Consider the following 26,366-nt stretch of genomic DNA (forward strand, 5'->3'; position numbering starts at 1 on the left):
ATTTTGCCAGCTGTCATGCAGGTGTGCCAATATTACTAACTATGGATTTTACAGGAATTCTTTCTCTGTGTGCCTTAGGAAGGCCATATAGTCGTGATGACACTGCCCCTCGTGTTTTAAGACCCTTAATGATGTTACGTAGCAAGCCTGACTCATTGAGAAGAGTCATCACCTTCTTCTCGATTTTATTCGTAGAATAGACATCTGTCTCACTGTACGCAAGTGATTCAAAAGATCGAAAATCATCTCACTGTAGTCCAAACGTGACATTAGGGCGGTAGCATTGCCCTTGTCGGATGGCAGAATTACAGTTCCCTAGTCCTCCCGCACGTTTTTCAATGCTCCTTGTTCTCCCTTGGATATGTTTGATCGTAGCACTGGCGCCTCGGTAAATGCTCTGTAGGTTTCGTGGCGAACTTCTTCTGCTGCCTTCGGTGGGAGAGAAATTATAAAAAGCTCCACGGAGCTTATGTAACCTGTTAGTGACAGGATTTTTGGAGTGGGTGCGAAATTTAACCTTTTAGCAAGGATCTTCACTGTCTCCTCGTCCAGATGTTTGTCAGTGAAATTAAGCTCTTGCTTCCTGAAGGGACATATAATCTCCTATTTTAATGGAAGTTTATTTCTGGGTTACTGTGTGCATAATTTAGCACAAAATATTTTTGTTTCTTTAATTTTTATTTTCATTAAAATTTTACATATGTATCATATTTCATCCTGGGACCTCTTCTTACATAGTATTCACAAAAGGAAAAAAAAAATACATTGTGTTCCTACTTTGTAAAGTTAAGCTTCAACCTCAACTAACGTATTTTTATGATTAAATGCCGTGAAACTTTAAGAAAGAGTTGCGTCCACTTGTCATGTAAAAAGTACCTTGCATTCTTTACAACGAATAAGGGTGAGACCCTTACATACAATGAACCTACATTTGTATCTGCGCTTTTGGGGATAATTTCTCATCTCTGGCAAGTGTAAAGCTTTTGGAGACCTAGACTGAACTGGTGGCATCGCCTGAGATACTCTCGGACGTTTGGATTCTTGCTGCCCAGCATCCTCTTCTGAGCTGCTCTCATTTTGTTCAGCAAGCCTCTTGTGGTTGATCATATTTTGAGCAATATCACGTTTAAACGCATAATACTGCATTATACCCTTTCTCGCCCAATTAATGTGGATAGCATTCTTTCTGTACAGCAGCTATGGCAATGTCCACGAAATGGTGTATTATCCTTGATGTCCATTTTGCCTCATCCGCTGCGAAAGCTACAGCCTGGACTGTTAAATCAGCATCGTCTTCATCTTCAGACCATTCTGCATCCGACATATTTGGATCTATCACCTTTAAAAGCTCCAGAATTTCATTTTCAGACAACCCTGAAGGCAATTAAGGTATGAAAATAACCTCAATTATGCACTCTGTCAACGTAAGAAAACATATGCTTTTAAAATTTTAATGATATTAAGACGTAAATAGTTTAGTTATACCTATAAAATGATATGACTGACAAGTCCCTGGGTATCATGGGTGATACCATCCAGAAAACTGTTCGCAAGTAATAGTAATATCATTTTAAAGCTCTGGATTTTTCATTGTGTTAGTTATAAAACATTTTAAAACAAGTTATAAACACACCAAAAGTAATAACGATAAATAAAACTGTTTATTTTACCTTTGTTGTTCCATATGTCGTTGCAATACAAAATCCGCTGCTACTGAACTCAGCCGCCACCTGCTAGGATCGTTGAGAATGTGAAACAAGTGACAAATGGCAAGCACGTAACCTATAGCATATGGTATCAACGGGTCATTTTGCCAGCGTCAACGTGCGACGAAATAAAAAAATGAAAAGGTGCAGTATCACACATGACACCAAAGGACCCAGAAGGTTAACCACAATACGGCTTCCTGCATCTGGTCTGGGCTTTTTGTGCAAGCGATCAAATTTTGCTGCCTAGCGTACGGATGTTCTCAACTGCACTAATTCTGCTTGTGATCAAGTCCTACTGTCAACCCATTCCCAAGAATCTGCAGAGTGTTGAGCCGAAGTGAACAGTGTGATGAAGAAGCTCTTTAGAAGTGGCGTCTACGCTAGTGTTGTAAAAAAGCGAAACAGTCAGAAGCAGTGGTCTGTCACATGCGACAGTAAGACGACGTGTAGAGCAACGGAGTGATTTAAAGGGTAAAGACGTGCCGTGCACGTAGGCCCATCAGCGCCCTCTTTGGTGTGACCGGACAGACCAGTGTTACGCAAAGCTCAGTCGATGGGGAGCCATCATACGAAATGGAAACTTGAAACCAAGTGCCATTATGAAACTTCCTGGCAGATTAAAACTGTGTGCCGGACCGAGACTCGAACTCGGGACCTTTGCCTTTCGCGGGCCAGTACTCTACCATCTGAGCTACCCAAGCACGACTCACGCCCCATCCTCACAGCTTTACTTCTGCCAGTACCTCGTCTCCTATGAGGAGAGCGTCTGTAAAGTTTGGAAGGTAGGAGACGAGGTACTGGCAGAAGTAAAGCTGTGAGTATGGGGCGTGAGTCGTGCTTGGGTAGTTCGGATGGTAGAGCACTTGCCCGCGAAAGGCAAAGGTCCCGAGTTCGAGTCTCGGTCCGGCACACAGGTTCGTTACAGAATCATTTAGTAATCGCGAAAGCGTTACGGAGATGATAGATAAACTCCAGTGGAAGACTTTGCAGGAGAGACGCTCAGTAGTTCGGTACGGGCTTTTGTTGAAGTTTCGAGAACATACCTTCACCGAGGAGTCAAGCAGTATATTGCTCTCTCCTACGTATATCTCGCGAAGAGACCACGAGGATAAAATCAGAGAGATTAGAGCCCACACGGAGGCATACCGACAATCTTTCTTTCCACGAACAATACGAGACTGGAATAGAGGGGACAACCGATAGAGGTACTCAAAGTACCCTCCGCCACACACCGTCAGGTGGCTTGCGGAGTATGGATGTAGATGTAGATGTAGATTTAGTCTGCCAGGAAGTTTCATATCAGCGCACACTCCGCTGCAGAGTGAAAATCTCTTTGAAGTGCCAATATGTCTCGCCGTCATCTCATGGTGGAGTACAGGCATGTGAGTGCTTTGAAACTGGACAGAATGATTGGTCTCCAGGAGGCGGCTCTGTCGTTCCGTGACGTTGCGGCTCGTACAGGGCACTCTGCTTCAACAGTGAATAGTTATGTGGAACCAGTGAAGAGGGCCGCACACAGTGCCAAGCTATTGGACGACGCAATGTGACCGCAGCGCGAGACGGCCGCCATCTTGTCTGCTTGGCTGCAACGGACAGATCAACTTCATTCACAGTGCTGACGTCATGTTGGAGCACTGCGACGGGTACAGACTTGGGTGCGTCAACGGTTCGACTCCGTCTTCTTCGACCAATGCCGCAGACTGCAATTGGCACTTGAACGCCGATACTGGGGTGCTGAGTGGCAAAATGAATTGTTTTCGCACGAGTCCCGCTTCAGTTTGTCCTACAGCGACGGTCGCATACGCCTTCGACGCCGCCGTGCTGAACGCAGTCGAGCAGACTGTATTGTCGAGTGGTATCGCGGACAAACGCCAACGTGATGGTTTTGGGCGCCATTGTCTATAACATGCAATTTCACCTCATAATCTTGAAAGCAATCTGAACAGCTACCGCTACGTCAGGAAAGTTTTACAACACGAGGCATTGCCCCTCCTGCAGGCTGTCCCTCGCGCCATATTTCAGCAGGACATCGCCCAGCCGCATGTGGCGGTGAATGTCCAAGCCTTCTTCGACGAATGACGGGTACCACTGCCTCCCCGGCCCGACGTCATCCGTCTGTCACGTCTGAGATATGGTCGGTCGGCAATTTGCTCGTTGAGGTCCTTCTGCAGCCACAGCTGATTGCTTTGTAGACGCGCCTACAACCCGCGTGGTATTCCCCAGCGGCGCATTCAGGCGCTCTTTGATTCCATGCCGGCTCTGAATGCTGCACGTGATGACACTACTCCGTACTAAATTTGTTGTACCAAAATCACATCTCACAGACTTGGTGTTTTACGTTTCGCAGACAGTAGTGTAGCATTCGTCGGGTGACACGAATGGAAACAACAACTCGACGAACACCCGGAAGCACAATATTAACCAGAGGGAAACTCGCTAAAACACTGCTTCAAGACGATGCTGCATCTGGGATAGCATGGCGAGGTAAGTTTCACCAGTGCGTGAGCGTGTCTGCACGACACTCTGCTGAGCTGTGGCGACCATCAGAGAGTCGCTGGCCTGTGGTGGGCGCGGAGCCAGCAGGGGTCTGGCGGGGCGAGGCGCGGCGCGGCCGTAGCGCACGGCTGGTCGCGAGACGTGACCGGCGCGGTCATCCACCCCCGCCGCCCCCACCCACAGCCGGCAGCGGGCTGCGGGCAGTCGCACTTGCGCCGCCAGGGCCTGGGCGCCGCCGTTTCCGCGACGGCGCATCCCAGCACAGCCGCTGCCGCTAGTTCTGGCACTCCGGACACGTACTTCTACGGCCGCGAGCAAAAAATCCCCGGAGGGCGCGCCTGCGGCATTGTCGAGGACGGCGGGCGCATGCCGAGCGAGTAGCCACCTGCGACAATGGGACGCATCCAGCCCAGCACCGAGCCCCGACGAAGGCGCCTGACTGCATCTCTGCTCCGATCTTTAATACTTTTGCTGTTATGTGTGTGTATAGACGTCCTGCTACGCAGTTCCCCTGGTGCTGTGGACCTATACGAGGTGCGGCTAGAAAAAAACCGGACTGATGCTGGAAAAAACATTTATTTACAATTATTTACAATTTCATGTTATCTCCTTCAATGTACTCTCCTCCTCGGTCTCTACACCGCTCCATACGAATTTTCCACTGTTCATAGCAATGCTGCAGATCATTTTCGGTAAGTCCATACATTACTTCCGTTGCTTTTTCTTTTACTGCTTCAACAGTCTCAAATCTAGTTCCTTTCAAAGCTGACTTGACTTTAGGGAAAAGAAAAAAAGTCACAGGGGGCCAAATCAGGTGAGTAGGGTGGATGATCTAAGATGGGAATGTTGTGTTTTGCCAAAAACGTCTTCACTGACAACGCACTGTGAGCTGGGGCATTGTCTTGGTGAAGGATCCATGACTTTTTTCTCCACAAATCGTTCCGTTTTCTCCGTACTCGCTCACGTAGGGTAGCCAGGACGCTAATGTAGTAATGCTGATTCACTGTTTGTCCCTCTGGTACCCAATCAATGTGCACAATCCCTTTGATGTCAAAAAAAACAATCATCATTGCCTTGAATTTCGATTTTGACATTCGTGCTTTTTTTTGTCGTGGAGAACCAGGAGTTTTCCAATGCATCGATTGGCGTTTAGTTTCGGGATCGTAAGTAAAAAAACCACGAATCATCGCAAGTAATAACATTTTGTAAGAAGGTGGGATCACTTTCAGTGTTTTCCAGGGTGTCAGAACAAATCATTCTTCGGCGTTCCTTCTGTTCAATTGTGAGACACTTTGGAACCATTTTTGAACACACTTTGTTCATGTTGAAACTTTCATGAAGAATCTGCCTAACACTTCCCTTGACAACTCCTGTTAACTCAGACACTGCTCTGATTGTTAAACGGCGATCTTGTCGAACAAGTTTACCGATTTTTTCAATGTTTGCATCAGTTTTTGCTGACAATGGTCTGCCAGTGCGAGTGTCATCACTGGTGTCTTCGCGGCCATCTTTAAATCGTTTAAACCACTCAAACACTTGTGTTCGCGATAAACAATCATCGCCGTACACTTGTTGTAACATTACAATCGTTTCACTTGCAGATTTTCCTAGTTTGAAACAAAATTTGATGTTAACACGCTGTTCTTTCTGTACACTCAACATTTTCCGACGCACAGACAAAACATCAACTACTTAAAACAGACGCCACGGGCAGACTGAGTGCAGGAGGCAGATGAAATTCGAGCAGTAGGCGGAGCGAGAGTCACGTGACAGGCCACGCGACTTTCAGCCTTATTGCATTCGTTTTATTGTTTCACCAGTACTAGTCCGGTTTTTTTCTAGCCACACCTCGTATACACTATGTAATCAAAAGTATCCAGACACCTGGCTGAAAATGACTTACAAGTTCGTGGCGCCCTCCATCGGTAATGTTAGAATTCAGTATGGTGTTGCCCACCCTTATCCTTGATGACAGCTTCCACTCTCGCAGGCATACATTTAATCAGGTTCAAATGTATGTGAATTCCTATGGGACCAAACTGCTGAGGTCATCGGTCCCTAGACTTACACAATACTTAAACTAGCTTACGCTAAAGACAACACACACGCCCGTGCCCGAGGGAGGACTCAAACCTTCGGCAGGAGTGGTCGCCCGATTCGTGACATGGTGCCTCTAACCGCGCGGCCACTCCGTACGGCTTCAATCAGGTGCTGGAAGGTTTCTTGGGGAATGTCAGTCCATTCTCCACGGAGTGCTGCACTGAGGAGGTATCGATGTCGGTCGGTAAGGCCTGGCACGAAGTCGGTGTTCCAAAACATCCTAGAGGTGTTCTATAAAAATGGTTCAAATGGCTGTGAGCATTATGGGACTCAACATCTGGGATCATCGGTCCCCTAGAACTTAGAACTACTTAAACCTAACTAACCTAAGGGCATCACACACATCCATGCCCGAGGCAGGATTCAAACCTGCGACCATAGCAGTCACGCGGTTCCGGACTGAAGTGCCTAGAACCGGATGTCCTATAGCATTCAGGTCAGGAGTCTGTGCAGGCCAGTCCATTACAGGGATGTTATTGTCGTGTAACCACTTCCCTACAGGCCGTGCATTATGAAAAGGTGCTCTATCGTGTTGAAAGATGCAATCGCCATCCCCGAATTGCTCTTGAACAGAAGGAAGCAAGAAGGTGCTTAAAACATCAATGTAGAGCCGTGCTGTGATAGTGCCGAGCAAAACAACGAGGGTTGCAATACTCCTCCATGAAAAACAGGACCATACCATAACACCACCGCCTCTGAATTTTACTGCTGGCAGTACACACGCTGGTAGATGATGTTCACCGGGCGTCGCCATACCCGCACCCAGCCATCGGATCGCCATATTGCGTACCGTGATTCGTCATTCCACACAATGTTTTTCCACTGAATCGTCCAATGTTTACAAACCTTACACCAAGCGAGGCGAAGTTTGGCATTTACCGGCGTGATGTGTGGCTTATGAGCAGCCGCTCGACCATGAAATCCAAGTTTTCTCACCTCCCGCCTAACTGTCATAGTACTTGCAGTGGATCCTGATGCAGTTCGGAATTCCTGTGTGATGGCCTGGATAGATGTCTGCCAAGTACACATTACGACCCTCTTCAACTGCCGGTGGTCTCTGTCAGTCAACAGACGAGGTCGGCCTGTACGCTTTTGTGCTGTACGCGTCCCTTCACATTTCCACTTCTATATCACGTTGGGAACAGTGGACCTAGGAATGTTTACGAGAGCGCTAATCTCGCGTACAGACGTATGACACCTGTGACACCCAATCACCTGCCCACGTTCGAAGTGGGTTCCGCGGAGTGTCCCATTCTGTGCTCTCACGATGTTAGTGAGTACTGAGGTCGCTGATATGCAGTACCTGGCAGTAGGTGGCAGCATGATGGACCTGATATGAAAAACGTATGTGTTTGGGAGTGTTCGGATACTTTTGATGACCTTATGTATGCGTGCCGCTAGGGTTTTCGTACAATGCCATGGTTGCCTCAAAGCATCTTGAGCCGCCGACCACTCACTGCTGCTGATGAGTTACTTCCATAGCTCGGTGAATAAGTGGATAAAATCTTTTCGAGTATTTATCATACAACATATGTGCCTCACAGCATGCTATCATTTGCAGAAGACCTCGCTGTGATAGCTTGAATCGTTTGTGAGATGTGACGGCATGATTCGCGATGCGAAAGAACGTGATTGGGCGCGTCGCGCACGAGCATCTTTCGGATATACAACCCCGCAATAGGAGAACGAATTGAGATATCCTTCTGCTATAAATTTTAAATAAAATTACCCCAGCTACATTTTATTTACTGCAATGTCTGAGCTAAAACCAACCGTAACGCAATGATTACACAATGCGTTTTTACCTCTGCGAACTCTCGTGGATGTTTTACTTAATTTGATGCAGCGCAGTAAGCGTGGCGGATAACGAAATGAACTTCAGTTCCTTATTCACTGAAGATATCAGACTGTAAGATGCGCAGAAAATCAGTTTCTTTTAACCCAATAGTTTTCGAGAAAGTATTCCATATCGGCCATAGTGTCGTCTGGTAGCATAAAAATGGTTCAAATGTCTCTAAGCACTGTGGGACTTAACAGCTGAGGTCATCAGTACCCTAGAACTTAGAACTAGTTAAACCTAACTAACCTAAGGATATCACACACATCCATGCCCGAGGCAGGATTCGAACCTGCGATGTTAGCGGTCGAGCGGTTCCGGACTGAAGCACCTAGAACCGCTCGGCCACAGCGGCCGGCTCGCAGCACAGGCTCGACCATTTGGCGAGCAGTAGAGCCCTAAGACAAGCCGCCTCAGCAGGGAATACAAAGAGCACGTCTGTAGCAGAGAAACGGTTAAGGCGCGCAACAAATCTTCAGCAAATGGGAAAGGTCGCGGTTGGTGAGACGCAGCAACTAGAGTACAATATTGGGCGCGCGGTGAGCCAAACTATTGTGGCGTCGAGTATTAACAGCAAATCGCCAATTCTTGCTCTATCTACGGCAGCTGCATCCATTTTACACAAGCTAATCAAAAGTATCTGGACACTTATTGGTAGATATTAACATGGGTGTACTCACCCAAAACCTTTATGATACTTTCAATGGTGTTTGATCTCCTTTTTTATTCCGCAGAACAGGAACAAGAGAAGAAAGTTATGTTAAACTCTGAGCTCTGGAGCGAAGCTGACGTTTTAACTCATCCCAAAGGTGTTCCATTCGATTGAGATCGGGACTCTGCTCAGACCAGTCCACTTCTATCCACTGCTTTACAGATGCTGCTTCATGGCAGGATGCGTTGCTCTCAGGCCTACACAATCAGTCATCGTCTACGAACAGTTTCTCTTGTACACAGTACACAACGTGGTAAAATATTTTTAGCGTTTTCTAATCACAGAAAACAGCCCCGTACCCTACCACCACCACCACCACCACCACCACCACCAACACCTCTGTACTTCACAGTTGGCACGACACATGAGGGCACGTTATGTTCTCTAGGAATTCACCAAACCCCAAACCTTTATAAAATTATACGTAGTCTTGTTGGAAGTCAGATCTGGAAGGTGGAGAGATCTGTAGAGATTGAATAAGAGTCCCTAACCGTTCTTTCCACCAAGCTGTCGTCTTCTAAAGTTGTGTCCCCAGCGCAGAAGCCGGCCGGGGTGGCCGAGTGGTTCTAGGCGCTTCAGTCTGGAACCACGCGACCGCTACGGTCACAGGATCGAATGCTGCCTCTGGCATGGATGTGTGTGATGTCCTTAGCTTAGTTAGTTTTAAGTAGTTCTAAGTTCTAGGGGATTGATGACCTTAGATATTAAGTCCCATAGTGCTCAGAGCCATTTGAACCATTTTAGCCAGCGCAGAAGACAGCTCGTCGGTCGTGGGATCTTTTTCGTCGGAGGCTGCTATGCTGTCATCTCGAACTTGAACCTGTGTTTGTGCTATTTTTGTGGGATGCCTTTTGCCCAGGTTAGTCTATGTATCTACAGAGGGCAAGATGTGTAGGATTGACAATGATGGTAGACGACACCTCTCATTAATGTTGGTTTATATTTTAAAATATCACTTTTTACGCTGTCTTCTACAACACACGACATAGCTTTCTTTTCTGACAACTTCCGATATAGAGTACAAGTCAGTCCCAAAGAGAGATACATGTCCGGCTCTGAAGAACACCCGAAAGAGTCTGACTAGCGTAGCCGAAGTACTTCGTCTCCCATGCGCTCCAAAACGACCCGAAGGTGTCCGAAGCACTTCGGTTGTAATATCATTACTCTTATTTTCCTCAAAACTAGTGAAATTTAATAAACAAAACCGATTGACTCGTAGGGTAACCATGAGAGACTGTCATACTGAAAACCGGGGTAAATACAATGAAAAGTATGTAAATAATTAATAAGAGACGTTAGCCGTTTTGGCGCCTAACACCCGAATGTGCCGACCAATCAGAAGCAAGTTCTGCAAGGTTCGCAGCAGAGCTTCTGTGAAGTTTGGAAGGTAGGAGACGAGGTACTGGCGGAATTAAAGCTGTGAGGACGGGGCGTGCGTCGTACTTGGGTAGCTCGGTCGGTAGAGCACTTGCCCGCGAAAGGCAAAGGTTCCGAGTTCGAGTCTCGGACCGGCACACAGTTTTAATCTGCCAGGAAGTTTCATATCAGCGGACACTCCGCTGTAGAGTGAAAATTTCATTCTAAGTTCAGTACAACTGGCGGACTCTCCACGGGAATGGTACATACTGTACCGTCTGCTGCTTGTACCTCCCTCCACTTTTGTACCATATGCTGCTTCACGTGTATCAAGCTGCATCATGGCGAGCTTCCAGCAAGATAAAACACTGGCGACCACAGCCAGTAATATCACACGGATTGCCGCAAGGTACAGCGCGATTCATCACTCGAAATCACTTGTTTCCCGTCACCCACCATCCAGTGGCGTCTCTCTCTACGCTTAGTACTGAGTAAAGAAATGTGTGGCTTACGAGAAGCTGCTCGACCACTGTACTTTTATTCCTTTTATTTCCCTACGCACAGCCATTGTGCTAGCTGGACTACTGGTAGCACTGTCGAAGTAATGAGTGACATCTTCCGGTAACTCCATGCACGAGTGACTTCTTGCTCTAATTCCATGCGCACTTTTACTACCACTCCCGTGAATATCGACCATTCCCGTCCACCACTACCTGAGGTTCAAATGGCTCTAAGCGCTATGGGACTGAAGTTCCTAGAACTGCTCGGTCACACCGGCCGGCTAATAACTGTTCACAATATCTTCCATTATTCTAATAGAAATAATAGTGGTAGAAAATTCAACCTTCTTATGGTTCTGTAATCATAAATACAACCATCATTTACAGCGTGTACAACAGTAGAGGAGGAGCAAAAGACAATTGCGTCTGTTGCCGCTCTTGACTCGCAAAGAAGTGGAATGCTATCACATTCTTAGGACAAATGAATGAACGATTTAAAATTTTCTTCGTGTGAACAATACCTCCCGTTTATTCTTTCTCTGGGTGTGGCAACATTAATGAACAATTTGAAATTAACTACTTGCGGATGGCATTTTTTGCTAAACACAGTAAAATTATTCTTGGAAACTGAAATAAAGTGAAAAAAAATTAGATAGTAGATTCTTCCTTCTTCAGATACATAAATCAAAAGAAGTTTTGCATCACCTCTGTTTCGAGAGTTCCGGAACCTGTACAGAAAATTGGAATAGAGATCAACATAAACATCATTTCCGCTGTTTTTATTGCTCCTGTAAACCACACATTGCATGTTGTGCCACCATAGAGCGAGACATTCAGAATTGGTGGTCCAGATTGCTGTACACACCGGTACCTATAATACCCAGTAGCACTTCCTCTTGCATTGATGCATGTCTGTATTCGTCATGGCATACTATCCACAAGTTCATCAAGACACTATTAGTCCAGATTGTCCCACTCCTCAACGGCGATTCGGCGTAGATCCCTCAGAGCGGTTGGTGGGTCATGTTGTCCATAAACAGCCCTTTTCAATCTATACCAGGCATGTTCGATAGGGTTCATGTCTGGAGAACATGCTGGCCACTGTAGTCGAGCGATGTCGTTATACTGAAGGAAGTCATTCAAAAGATGTGCTCGATGGGCGCGCGAGTTATCGTCCATGAAGACGAACGCCTCGCCAATATGCTGCCGATATGGTTGCACTGTCGACCGGAGGATAGCATTCACGTATCGTACAGCCGTTACGGCACCTTCCATGACCACCAGCGGCGTTCGCCGGCCCCACGTCATGCCACCCCAAAACAGCAGGGAACCTCCACCTCGCTGGGCAGTGTGTCTAAGGCGTTCAGCCTGACCGGGTTGCCTCTAAACACGTCTCCGACGATTGTCTGGTTGAAGGCATATGCGACACTCATCGGTGAAGAGAACGTGATGCCAATCCTGAGCGGTCCATTCAGCGTGTTGTTGGACCCGTATGTACCGCGCTGCATGGTGTCGTGGTTGTAAGATGGACCTCCCCATGGACGTCGGGAGTGAAGTTGCACATCATGCAGCCTATTGGGCACAGTCTGAGTCGTAACGCCACGTCCTGTGGCTACACGAAAAGGATTATTCAACATGGTGGGGTTGCTGTCGGGTTCCTCCGAGCGATAATCCGTAGGTAAAGGTCATCCACTGCAGTAGTAGCCCTTAGGTGGCCTGGGCGGGGCATGTCATCGAAGTTTCTATCTCTCTGTATCTCCTCCATGTCAGAACAACATCGCGTTCGTTCATTCCGATACGCCTGGACACTTTCCTTGTTGAGAGCCCTTCGTGGCACAAAGTAACAATGCGGACGCGATGGAACCGCTGTATTGACCGTCTAGGCATGGTTGAATTACGGACAACACGAGCCGTGTATCCCTTTCTGGTGGAATGACTGGAACTGATCGGCTGTCGGACCCCTTCCGTCTAATAGGCGCTGCTCATGCATGGTTGTTTACATCTATGGGCGGGTTTAGTGACATTTCTGAACAGTCAAAGGGACTGTGTTTGTGATGCAATTTTCACAGTCAATGTCTATCTTCAGGTGTTCTGGCAACCGGGGTGATGCAAAACTTTTTTTGATGTGCGTATCTTGTATTGAACCATCATGTTAGGTCGTTGGAATCACATTATATGTAAGGAAAATGGAAGAAGGAAGAAAGGAAGAAAGGAAGAGAGATTAGGGTTTAACGTCCCGTCGACATCGAAGTCATGGAGACGGCGCAAAAGCTCGAAATGTTTCAAGAACGAGGAAGGAAATCAGCAGTGCACTTTTCAAGGGAACCATCCCGGCACTTGCGTGGAGCATTTGAGGAAAATCGAGGAAAAGCTAAATTTGAATGGCTGGACGTGGATTTCATCCGTCGTCATTCCGAATGTTAACCACTGGTCGGCAAATTGTGAAAGTTTCGTACATAGCTCTTTAAAACTTATCTGGAGCTTGGGATGCAAATCTGCTAGATGCAATGACAAGTCTTTTCTATGAGGGCTTGCGTTGCTCAAAATGCTGGAACGCTCTTTTCGTCCGTTCCTCGCAGCTTCCGTGGTGTCGTGCTGATTCATACTCGCGATTGCGGCCGGAATCCGCAAACTCGTGGCGAAGTGCCGCACGCGACAAGAATTACACGACGTACCGGTCCGAGTATTTAATTCTGAAATTTTAATGGCGCACCCAGATTAATTCCTTACACGGTTACACGAATAAAATCTCTCTAAATAAGGGTCGATAGCCTTACTTTTTCCCGCGAGACAGGATTAAAACCTCTCACTACTCCCAAGTCAGTAACGGAATGCCTGGTAGCCGCCTGACCACTTTCCGAAACGCTCCGAGATCCAACGACTGAAGTGGAATACACTGAGGTGAAAAAAGTCCTGGGATACCTTATAATTTCATGACGGCCCTCCTTTTGCCCGGCGTAGTGCAGTACGTCGACATGGCATGCACTAAGAGGTATTTGGACGTCCCTTGCAGAAATATCGATCCATGCTACCTCTGTAACTATCCGTAATTGCGTAAGTGTTGCTGGATATTTCGTCTGTTTTCGATAAGGGGGAGAATGTTTTATGAATGTTCGATATACGGGGTGATTCACGAAGATATGCAAATATTTTAATATGTTATTCTACAAGTAAAAATGAGGAAAAAATGTCCGCAAATGTTTAGTTATGGAGTTAGGGCCAATAAAAGATTTTGCCTGAAATTTAGCTACTTCGCTAATATGAAGCCATCGCAAAACAGTAAGGGGGTAATGTAAAGCACAATTTTCATATATTTTGTTGTTATTGGTGTGGTGAATCTAATGAAACATGTCCCACATGTGTATCTGCAGCAGTTTTCCAGAATATCCAGAGAAGCAAAGTTATTACACAAGTAAATTTGTTTACTTTCTATTAAGAATGTAAGTTTATGTGATTGTTGGCAACCGTTAGTGAGTTGTTTCAGTCGTTTAATAACCTTGGAACGAGTTAGTTTTCAGTATTGTTCAGTGAAAGAACACAATAACAACAGTGTAGTTGAGTGAAACCACATAGTAACTGTTGTAGTCTGTAGATTATTTATGACATGCATTAAAGTTAGTTGACACATTTTTGAACATTTATTGTCAATGTATAGTGAAAGTGTATGTACCTGTACAGCTTCCTTAGCACTGAGCTTTTTTTTCGGTTTAACATGAATTCATGTGTGCTATGGTATTAGTAAAAACTAATTATCTGACACGTTCATACAGATGCAGTTGACGTTATTATCACCATTTTCCCAAAATTAAATTCTCTACAACTTCTGTTGAAAACTTTGTGCAGTAGTCTGGAATTTAAAGAACCAATTGGGCCAAGTAGTTAATAAATTAAAAATTTTACGAAATTACGTCCTTACTTCTCTGAATGTTCTGGAAAACTACTACGTCTAGGACATAGTTTACCAGATTCACCAGATCAATAACAACAAAATAAATGGAAATCGTGCTTTACTCTAACCTTGTACAGTTTTGCGATGGCTTCATATTGGCGAAGTTGCTAAATTTGAGGCAAAAATCTTTTATTAGCCGTAAGTCCACAACTAAACAATTGCGTACCTATGTTTATATGAACTTTTTTCTTTAGTTTCACTTGTAGTATAACGTACTAAAATATTTGAATATCTTCGTGAAACACCCTGCATTTCTTAGCCACCGAGTCACACTTACTGACTTTGTCACTACAGTATCACTGACTTTACAAACACCAAAGAAGACGCTACTCCGTTCGGGGATGTCTGAAAAGTCGGGCGGTTCTGTTGTAACAGAGAATAGGGAGCCCTCCCGATTCGCTCCGAGTGTGACGCAGACGGCAGAAGGCCGTGTGAGGTTAACAAGTGTCAAAAGAGGGCGCGCGTCAGGTTAACGTGAATACTGGAAGCAGAATCCAGGACCACTCGGCTGCTGGGACGTTGCTCTCTGAGTCAGCGTACACTCTCTCTCTCTCTCTCTCTCTCTCTCCACAACAGGTTAACGGAAAGAACAACATTGAGAGGGGGGGGGGATAAGGGGAATAATGAAATTATTGTTCGAGTTTGATAGCTTGCTCCCTCATCGCACCAAAAGGACCAGAAGAGCAGGCGAAAAACTTGATACCGCGTGGAACGCAACTTCGGATATAAGAACAGCGCTACTAGCGCTCGCCGTCTTTTCTTGACAATCTGACCACCTTTACAACCCTTCTGTATCTTGCATCGCACTTCCGACACGTGTATCACCTCATGACAATTGCAACAGTAGATTCATTCTGTCTAGCACGCCTACACTGGCTGTACCTACCAATAAAACATTATCTTTCTTGAACTTACTCTTCACTGCTGCTATTGGCTTCTAGCTATAAGCAATCCACAGATGACTTGCCATACAGCAATACGCTGCTTTTTAAAAGTTGCTGTAGTACCTTGTACAATCATAATAAGAATGTCGGCATAGTTATGGGAAAACGGACATTTGTCACTGTTCAACAACGGAACCGAATTCTTGTATCTTCTGCGCCATTATTAGACTCGCCTGTCCGCCCTCCCCCCCCCCCCCCCGCCCCGCCCCCCCCCCCCCCAATACCACCCCTGCCCACACTCCTGTTGCCAATATCTTCGTCGTTTTAAAGGAAGGAAGGAAGGAAGATTGGGTTTAAAGTCCCGTCGACATCGAGGTCATTAGAGAGGAGCACAAGCTCGGATTTGGTCAAGACTGGGGAAGGAAATCGGCCACGCCCTATCAAATGCATTTGCCTGGAGTGATTTACGAAAATCATGGAAAACCTAAATCTGGACGGCCGGATGCGTGTTTGAACCGTCGTCCTCGCGAATGAGAGCCCAGTGTGCTAATCTTTTTCTTTTAAATTCGAGCATGTACTGTTTTTTCTTCCTTCTTGTACTCTAGTATCCTTTTGTTCTGTCTCTTCTTTTTCTGTCTTCCCTCACTGCCACTGCTGTGACAGTTCTTATTGCAAGGGCAATAATAAGGCGCACGTTAATTATTATCGTGTCACAAAATTTACATGATAAAGACATACAACATGTATTGCAAATCGAACATTTGATTTAATGAAGCGTGCATTTGTATTTGAATTACGGCTTCGTCTGACGTCTGTGGTAAGCTTACATCGAGGTGTAGTAAAATACTACGGCTCATGTCAACAGTGTAACACAGGCGGTTGATTAAAAATCAATAATTGCAATTACATAATATTTTCTTCTCCACTGGTTTTACCATCATAATTTCTCTGAGTTCCTACATTCTATTGTATAATTCAGAATAATGCTCGCAGTAATGAATTTAGTGTTTGTTTCTTTCTAGCGTTGCTTCTTGGTAAGAATAATTTAGTTGCAAGATTCGCCGGTACAGCCTTCACGTTCTTTCGTATACGGTGTGAGGCAGCTAAGATAGGCCACTCCAAATATATACGGAACGAATGAATATACCGCGATGCGGTTTTCACCAAGGTACAGAGGAAAATATGGCGAATTTCGTGGCGTTTACAAGTAATTTTTAACACTTACAGTGGCCGAATTATAATACCTAATTTGTCTTGAAGAACACGCGCCAACGTTCATACGCCAAAAGCCTTGTTTTTGTTGTCTTGTTTAATCGGCATGGATACTGAATTGACAATTAGTGTATATTGCGAAGACTGACTTTCCCACGGTTTGTTATCGATGCTTCTTTAAATAAAGTATTGCATAGATACGCCGCATAACTATGAACTTTTCGTAGATAACATCTGCACAACTGTAACTAATTTTGGATGTCATTGCAACGAAGGTGCATATGCAGCGGAATGACATTCGTATTATGTGGTGCTACTGCTAAAGTGTGAGTTTCATTTCTTTCAGCAGTTGCTCTTCTTTTTCCTTGGTGTATTTTATTTTCCACACTCCGACTGATGTAACTGCCTCATAAAATACGTTATGACGCGAGTGACGCATGCAGTAAATACCTAACATAAAACATTAGTCTAATTTGCATATAAGTGCAAAAGGCCACTAGTGATTTTAACAAAAATAGTGGATGGGATAAACACACCACTGTCATTAAAGGACAGGGAGGGGGACTAGTAACGGACACTAGGCTAACTTCCTATAACGCGTTACCGGCAGCTAAGAAAGAATGAGATCCCTTATAGCCATCTGGTGTCCGTTTTCCCTCGTACACAAACATGTACGGCGTTTTTCTCCTGTACTGTATCGCAGATGAGATACAAAATAAACCAAAGCACGTATCGTCCTCTCGTATTGGCGAGTGCTTTGGAGAGCTAAGCTGTGAAATCACTCACGGTTAACTAAATCAGTTTATGAGTTTGGTAATACACTTGAAGCAGGAGAAACGATACTTTCATACTACTTGCCACAAAGGAAATTGTGTACTTTTCAATGCGAATTGTTGCGTCTATAGGAAACATTGTTTCCTAGGCCTTCTACAGCAGACGATTCATTAGCAGTATAATACGTTTGCTCTTCATCGAACAGCCCTACACAATCACAATTATGTAACGTCGTTCCCGCTTAACGACATCAAAACAGATGCCTCTGGTCCATGATACCTCGCTTTCAACAATGAGTGTTCCGTAGGTTAATAGCCAAAGCGAACCGTTCTGCAGTAACTATATTATATACCAACTGTTTTACTTTATTTGCTCTTCAACCAGGCACTGTTGCAGTATGCGGATGCCGTACTTGCACAATAATCGAAATTTTCAGTGATTGCTGATAGAATTCGGAATCCCTGCTATTTTCATAAATCGTGACATTCTCATTGAAGTCAATCTGTAATACGAGGGCTATTCGGAAAGTGAGGAACGATCGGTCGCGAAATGGAAACCACTGTGAAAATCCGACGAGCCTTTTCACAGACGTTTTGGGCAGTGTCTCTCGTATGACCGTCGATCGCATCAAGACGCTCTTTTCAGTTGTGAGCGCACTGTGAGCGAGTAGAGGTGCCTAGAACAACTATGTCTCCCGCCAAGTAGGAGGGCCCCCTGAGAGGCTTCGCCTTAATGAATGCAGCCCACCTAACACAACTGCCATGCACTTACTTCTCCATGGTAATTCTCAGTTGCACTCTGTAGCCTTTTCGATGGGAAGTGTTCGATCATCCACAGCCCTAATTGGCTCGTCCTGAGTATCATCTCTGTTCACATGAAACAATGGATACGAAGACAACGCGTCGGCGCAGGCTACGCGCTGTAGACATGTGTAGAGAATAATCGGAAAGCACAGGTGGCTGCCTTCTATGACGATGGTGTTGGAAATTTGGTATAACGCTCTGACAAATGACTAAGTCGGTGCGGCGACTATGTAGAGAAGTACCTGGAGGGTGTGGCTAAATGTGCAAAGAAAAAAGTTTTGATTTTCGCTGTGGTTTCCATTTCGCGACCGATCGTTCCTCACTTTCCGAACAACCCTCGTAATAATTATTGACCACTCACAAGAAGTTTCATTGTGGTCTTTGCATTAAGTCCAAAGACGCAAGAACAGGAAAAGAAGTCACGAGTTGATTTGTTTCTGTCCCTGCATTCCTTACCATTGCCGCCTGCAAGCAACAGGCTTACACTGCCATTACTCCGCAATACAAATGGTCCAGCGGCGAAACTAGGAAGGAGGAAGGGGAGGGGGAGGGGAGGGGCAGAGGCTAGCTAAGTGGTGGAACCAACGTTAACTATGTTGACTGACTATTATTCATAAAACCAACTGGTGTTAAAGACACAGATCTCAAGGAAAGTCTACTACATTGCCATGTCGCAATAATACATTAACACTAATACATCACTGAGAACAAAGAAATATAACAGCCACTACGCAATATCCGACGTTCTTGAGGCAGATTTCCGCATCCACATCCACTTATTTTAAAACGTCACCGAGAGCAACTAACGTGGCAGGGACAGCTAAGTGGAAGAAACGTCTTGTGTAGCGACTCAGTGAGAGCTTCGGGCATTCCTTTCTCAAATGGAACTTCCCACTGTGCCACTATATCATCCGAGAGTCGTATGGCGTGGTGAGAACAGAATTAATTAAATGGGAGGTTTCAAGTTCCTAGACAAAAGCGGCGGTCAAATACTGCAGATGAGATTTTCAGGCACCACAAGGACTCGAGCCGCCTGCGTCCGGTAACAGCGCCACATCATCATCCTTTAAAAAGCCGGTTGTTGTCTTCGTCATTATTCCGAAGACTAATTTGATACACCTCTCCACAACAGTTTATCCTGTGCTAGACCGTAATCAACATAAATTTCAGTCGTCTTACTGCAGTGATGCTTTGGCCACCGTTTACTAGTTTTACCACTCCACACTTCCATCCACTGTTAAATTGATGGTTTCTTGATGCTTCAGAATGTGTCCTATGTACTGATCCGTCTTTTAATCAGGTTGCACCATAAATTTCTTCTCTTCCGATCAAGTACCTCGTTATTAGTTCCCCGATGTATTCTTATAATCTTCGGTATTTTTTCTTCAACACTACGTTCTAAAAGCCTTTATTCTCTTTTTGTCTGCACTGTTTACCGGTAGCTTGACGTTTTGTTCCTCGGGTCTTTTTATGTGTAACGTGTGAAACTGTAGTAGGCGTTCGCCTTATCCCTCGATAAGCAGCTCGTACTGTCCCTCCCTATGGTAAAAGCGTGTGTCCACTAGCAACTAAACTTTCGGTAAGTGCCTGGAGAAGCTGCTCCTGCAAGTTCTTTGACGTGGAAACACTCCCAGCAAGTCGACTTTCAAAAGTTTCGTCAACTTCCCGAACTGGCTCCCTTATTTATTTTATTTATTTATTCGTGAGGCTCACATATCGTTGAAAAATACGGGTATATAACCTTAGTATATGTGTATAACAAGAATACGAAAGTACAATACTACATATAAAACTAACTAAATGTCAGTATCTAAGTTCCTAATCCATATAAGAGCTGGATCATCAGCTTTCATGAGGTCGCTCCAAGTCTCCTGATAGGAACGCAAGGGGCATTCATCTCCAACATGCTTGATTGCCTGGTTCGGCGCCTCACAGTCACAAACCGGAGATTCTGTAGCACCGCATTCGTAAAAAGACTCTGCGCATCGTCCATGCCCACTACGAGCTCTGTTCTGCTTTACCCACAGTTTCCTGTAGAGTTCTGTGCCAGCAGTATCATAGTAATACAGAAGGGACCAAAAAAATGTATCCACTGTTTAAATGTCCATAACTTGCAAACTAATTGACGAAGTTATCTCATTTTTGGTGAAAGTGTAGCTTAAAGTCCAACTTAAAGACATCACTGTAGTTGTTCGAAATGGTGACCATTAACATGCACACACAAACGATGCCGCCGAACTGCAGCACGAACTACTGACTGCAACGTATTCAGTTGGATATTTGCACATGAATGTGCGATGGATTCTCGAGGTTCATCCAGTGTGCGCGGCTTTTGTCGATAAACGACATCCTTTAGTGTTCCTCACAGGTAAAAGTCCAGAGGAGTTAGGTCTGGGGCACGTGGTGGATACTCCACAGCACCTTTACGGCCTATCCACCTTCCTGGCAGATTTCCGTCGAGATACCCCCAACACGATTTTGGCAGGGGCCTGGGGCACCATCTTGTTGAAAGTAAACTCTTCCGTCTCCATACATGTCTCGGGTGGCAGGTAAAACGGGTCTGAAGCTTCTGAAGGTACACTTCACCGGTAACCGTGCCGTCAAAGAAGAATGGCCCAATCAAGCCCCGGTAAGACAACCTACACCACACACATTTACTCCTGGCAAATTCACGGCTTTGTCTACATGGACGTTCGGATTTTCGGCGGCCCAGTAGATGCAATCGTGGCGATTTACTGTACCATTGAGTTTGAACTGTGCCTCATCAGACCACACAATCATCTCTGCAAACTCTTCATCGTTGCGCACCATGTTAGTAAACCACTCGCAGTACTCCATTCTACGATCTGGGTCGTCCTCGTCCATTGGGTGTAGCAATCGTGGGATGTAGCACTTCCACTTTGCTGCCTTCAAAATTCGCCGAACACTTGAGCGACTCACTCCAGTTTCCCGGGCACACTGTCTCACAGACTTCTGTGGTGACCGAGTGAATTGTTGTAAGACACGACGGGAGTTAGCTGGACTTGTTACTGTTACAGGTCGTCCAGATCGTTGTTTGTGTACATCTTTAACACAGCCTTCGGCTTCAAATTAGTCTCGAATGCGACGAATCGTTAAACGTGTCGGTGCCTCTGTTTGATACTCATTTCGCCATTGTCGTTGAAACCCATTAATGTTTTCGTACTTAAAATATCACTTCAAAACTGACTTCCTTTCATCGAATGTAATCCTTGCGGCAGCCATGTTTACTCGAGTAACTAGGTGCAACAAAGAACAAAACACTGACTACCTGGCGACTATCATCTGACAAAACAAAACAACGCAATACAACGCTTGTGTGGCGATTGTCGGAACTACAAACTATTACACTACCAAAGATGAGACAACTCCGTTAATTAGTTTGCCAGTTATGGACTTTTAAACAATGGATACATTTTTTGGACCCCTCTGTACTTTCGGTACCACTCACGCTCTTAAGGATTTTCAATAAGTTGACACTTCCAATCCCACAGGTCTCTCACCCCGGTTTGACTAGCATTTAGCCGTAATGGTACGTTCCTTGAACGGAGTCTTATTTCTTCATAGGCTTACTCAAGTTAGTTGAAACAGTATCTTGCATCCTGCTGCAAGAATTTGCCGAATATGCCAGTTTCTGTCTTGCAGTAGTCTTGTGTGTTCAACATCAGTATGCAAATGTGATCGTCGAAAAGGGGAATGCAAAAACACAGATGAGCCGAATCAAGTGTACCATGGGATCCCCGAAGCATGCCCGCCGTCAGCCAAGGAAAGACGAAATGTATTTAAATGAATTTTATCCGTAGTGGATGCTGTTGAACTCCGTGACTGTTCCTTTATAGGGTGTAGGAAAATTTCCGCTATCAGTCACAATGAAAGGTTATTTATTTGCCCTACGACGGGTTTCGGGCTTGCACCCATCTTCAGATGTTTATACATTCATGTAAATGTTTATATATGGTGGAGATCACTGTATAAATACAAAAAAAATATTTTCTGGTGACTAAACAGATACAAGTGGGACAATTGTAAGTGGCAAGGAAGCATTTGTTCGTACTTCCCGTTGACATACAATTATGAAATTCGACAGCAAGCACGGTTTGACATTACAAGTAAAGGAAAAATTCGAAATTTTTTTATTCGTAATTTCTTCCGTCTTTGTTATCCGACTTCAAACTTAAAACATTCTCGAAAGTCTTGGAATTCCCGGGACCGATACATTGCCCGTATCACCGTCGATAACAGGTAACAATTGTCGAGATTCTAGATTCTCTGGATGGATGAACTGTCAATATAAATAATTAAGTTGGTACAGAACCCTCAGAGTACGACTCCTACTAGCACCTAGCCAATTTTTCTATTTGATTGTGTTGAGACAGCAGCCAGCCACGAATTTATTTTCAGTTCCTTTATTCAAAGGGTATCGTTACCGGTTTCGAATCATTGCGATTCATATCTTTCTTTTTTTTGCGTGCAGCGATAAGAATGCAGTGGAAATGAATTCATATCTGTTGGACGAATGTTATGAAAACAAACACTCCAAACCGATACTTCACGACAATTAATCTGAAAAAAAAAAATCGCACCACATGTTGTAACGAAAGCATGAAAACATTCTGAAGATGAATCGTAATGATTCGAAACCGGTACACCATCAACATTTGTCTTCAAATAACAGCCACGGTCTCGAACCATGTCATCATATGACAAAATTTCAATTTTTCTATTTACTTTCAGTCGATAACGTGTGCTCGTTTTGTTTCCTTTTCTGATTTTGACGTCATAATTTTTTTCCACTAACAGTATAATTCTGTCAGAGACAGCAAAGGACCTAGAAGAGCAGCTGAACGGAATGGACAGTGTGTTGAAAGGAGAACATAAGATGAACATCAACAAAAGCAAAACGAGGATAATGAAATGTAGTCGAATTAAATCGGGTGATGCTGAGGGAATTAGATTAGGAAATGAGACGCTTAAAGTAGTAAATGAGTTTTGCTATTTGGGGAGCAAAATAACTGATGATGGTCGAAGTAGAGGGGATATAAAATGCAGACTGGCAATGGAAAGGAAAGAGTTTCTGAAGAAGAGAAATTTGTTAACATCGAGTATAGATTTATGTGTCAGGAAGTGGTTTCTGAAAGTATTTGTATGGACTGTAGCCACGTATGGAAGTGAAACGTGGACGATAAATAGTTTAGATAGGAGAGGAATAGAAGCTTTCGACATGTGGTGCTGCAGAACAATGCTGAAGATTAGATGGGTAGATCACATAACTAATGAGGAGGTATTGAATAGAACTGGAGAGGAGAGAAATTTGTGGCACAACTTGGCTAGAAGAAGGGATGGGTTGGTAGGGCATATTCTGAGGCATCAAGGGGTCACCAATTTAGTTTCGGAGGGCAGCATGGAGGGTAAAAATCGTAGAGGGAGACCAAGAGATGAGTACACTAAGCAGATTCAGAAGGATGTAGGTTGCAGTAGGTACTGGGAGATGATGAAGCTTGCACAGGATAGAGTAGCATGGAGAGCTGCATCAGACCAGTCTCTGGACTGAAGACTACAACAGCTATATAGCAACGACGTTGGCTGCTGCTCTGGTTTTTAAGCACTGCGCCGTGAATGTCCTCTGGCCTATTTCAAGATGCGACTCAAGTGTAAACAATTCTGCAAGTACTTGCAGCTAGTTCCTGAGACTAACTCACCCGACTGACCTGCAGAAATAAATCTGCGCAAGTTTTTGTTCTGATGTGAACATCTAACCAAGTACTTGCAGACGTCACTTGCCGAAGATACTTGGTTGAGGACACGCACCTGACGAAGTACGTGTCGCGTTTAGAGATGGGTAGTTCGCGAACGAACGGGTGCAAAGGAACGGTTCACCAACATGAACGAAAGGACCGAAGAACGAATTCCAAGGAACGATCGGTTCATAGTTCACTTCGGTCGCGGCGGTCTACTTATAGTTCCCGGCAACGAAGAACGATCGGTTCATAGTTCAATAGTTCACTCCGGTCGCATCGGTCATTTCGGCAGTTCTCGTTCCAGCCTCGATCGCGTGCTCGTCTCAGTCTCGGTCTCCCTCGGCTGCACTCGTCGTTCTTCGCATGACCACCTGTCTCAGTTCCACTGCCGAATGCTCTAGTTGAAGCCCCTAATTATTTTTAATTTTGGTTGTTTCCAATTTGCATTACCTGCTAGTTTGGTTTCTTTGAAAAAAAGAAAAAAAAGTGGGTTGTGGGACATTTGGCTCAGTAGGAAAATCGTTGCCTCTTCATTTGGAAAGACATCGATTGCCATAAAATCGTATTTACTTACTATCTCAAAAACATTTGTTCAGAAGGAGCTTTCAAACCAAAAACTTTATTACTGCGAACTTAATTATTATTATTATTATTATTATTATTGCTGCATTAACTTTAATAAGTTTAGCAAGTATGAGAAAACCGCATTTTATTTATGCTTCCATAACGTCTACTTCGCCTACAAACTCAGAGGCAACGTGAAGTATACATAGGGTGTAAACGAGTATTGTTTACAACGTAGCATAGCTATGTAGTGGAAGTCGAAACGAAGAATTTTATACAAGGCACTTGTGGTCTATCAAGTTGGGAAACAGCCATCAACAGGTTTACAAGACTACATGAGCTATAGCCCATGCGCGTCGCGTGAGATTTTCATGTTCTCTTCTCCAGCTCTCTACACATCGTCATCGATTGTTTCGCAAGTATTGCTTGCATTAGCTTGTTATTTCTTCAGTGCCTAATTATTACATGTCTGTTCGTGTATCTGCTCGTAACGGGCAACACATCGTCAGTAATTGGCGACTAGTCTGTACTCGAGGCCGGTTTTCCGTGCGCCACACTATATCATTTCCCTGCGATCTTCCACACAAGGCTACAGTTGGCTAAACGAGAGGTTCTGCAGAATCACAGAAATTTCTTCTAAAAGTGTGTGAGAAACCTGTAATGAATAAAAACTCTATACTCAATGGGGGAGGCAAGTGCCCCCTCTTGGTGCCCTCCATCCTTCAGTCACCTACACTACTAGTTTTCAGTTTTTCATAAGAACCATATACCAAGCACAAACGGTGAACGAGTAAAAATGAACGGTTCCCAAAAAAGAACGATCAGCAGTGAACTAGTTCGCAAGGATGAACGAGTTTGCCCATCTCCAGTCGCCGACCGTAGTGGCCGAGCGGTTCTAGGCGCTACAGTCTGGAACCGCGCGACCGCTACGGTCGCAGGCTCGAATCCTACCTCGGGCATGGACGTGTGTGATGTCCTTAGGTTAGTTAGGTTTAAGTAGTTCTAGGTTCTAGGGGACTGATGACCTCCGAAGTTAAGTCCCATAGTGCTCAGAGCCATTTGAACCCATCTCTAGTCGCGTTGCGGTTTGGGACCAGGAGCGATGCCCTTGTATGCGGAATGCGCGCCCGGTTCCTGGAAGTGGGCAGTGCAGTGACCAGCGGGCTGCTCGCTATGCAGGGGGACTCTTGTCCGCGGAGGCACCCACGCGGCGCAGCCGATGACCGCTGGCGGGGCTTCGCGAGCGCCGGGAACAGCGGCCGCTACTCGACCTTCAACCCACCCAGCTGTACACCGTGCTCTACTCGACCACGTCTTGTTCCGCCTCCACGCTGTCTACCTCCGCCCCCTCGTGTCTAGTAGGCACTTCCGTGCGCTCGCCAAATGCAAAAGGTCGCCGATAGGAGACCGCAGATCGATGCCGTGTTTCTTGACTTCCGGAAAGCCTACGGAATAGTTCAGCTGCTCGCTAGTTGCGATGCTAGTTCTCAGACTAAAAATCTAAACGCCCGAGATTCGATCCCGCATTAGCTTCGGGATTTTTGTTTCTGTCAGTTAACTCAATTGCTTACCTACCGAAATACGCTTTCTAATTTATAAGACTACTAGTCCTCGCAAGCGACTATTAATCAGATTGCGTGCGTATGGAGTATCGTCTCAGTTGTGTGGGCCGGCCGGAGTGGCCGAGCGGTTCTAGGCGCTTCAGTCTGGAACC

The 26,366-nt window shown here is 45.1% G+C and overlaps 1 protein-coding gene across 1 annotated transcript in view; it reads right to left on the reverse strand.

The window, feature by feature from the left end:
- Positions 1–1,165: 1,165 nt before the first annotated feature.
- LOC124720760 (synaptotagmin-like protein 5) overlaps positions 1,166–26,366 on the reverse strand; it is a 261,508-nt gene continuing 236,307 nt past the window's right edge. The window contains exon 5 of the mRNA XM_047245891.1: positions 1,166–1,374. Within this exon, the coding sequence (XP_047101847.1) occupies positions 1,166–1,374 (209 nt within the window). The remainder of the gene's footprint in view (positions 1,375–26,366) is intronic.

Source organism: Schistocerca piceifrons, chromosome 1 (assembly GCF_021461385.2).
Source record: "Schistocerca piceifrons isolate TAMUIC-IGC-003096 chromosome 1, iqSchPice1.1, whole genome shotgun sequence".
Lineage (NCBI taxonomy): Eukaryota > Metazoa > Arthropoda > Insecta > Orthoptera > Acrididae > Schistocerca > Schistocerca piceifrons.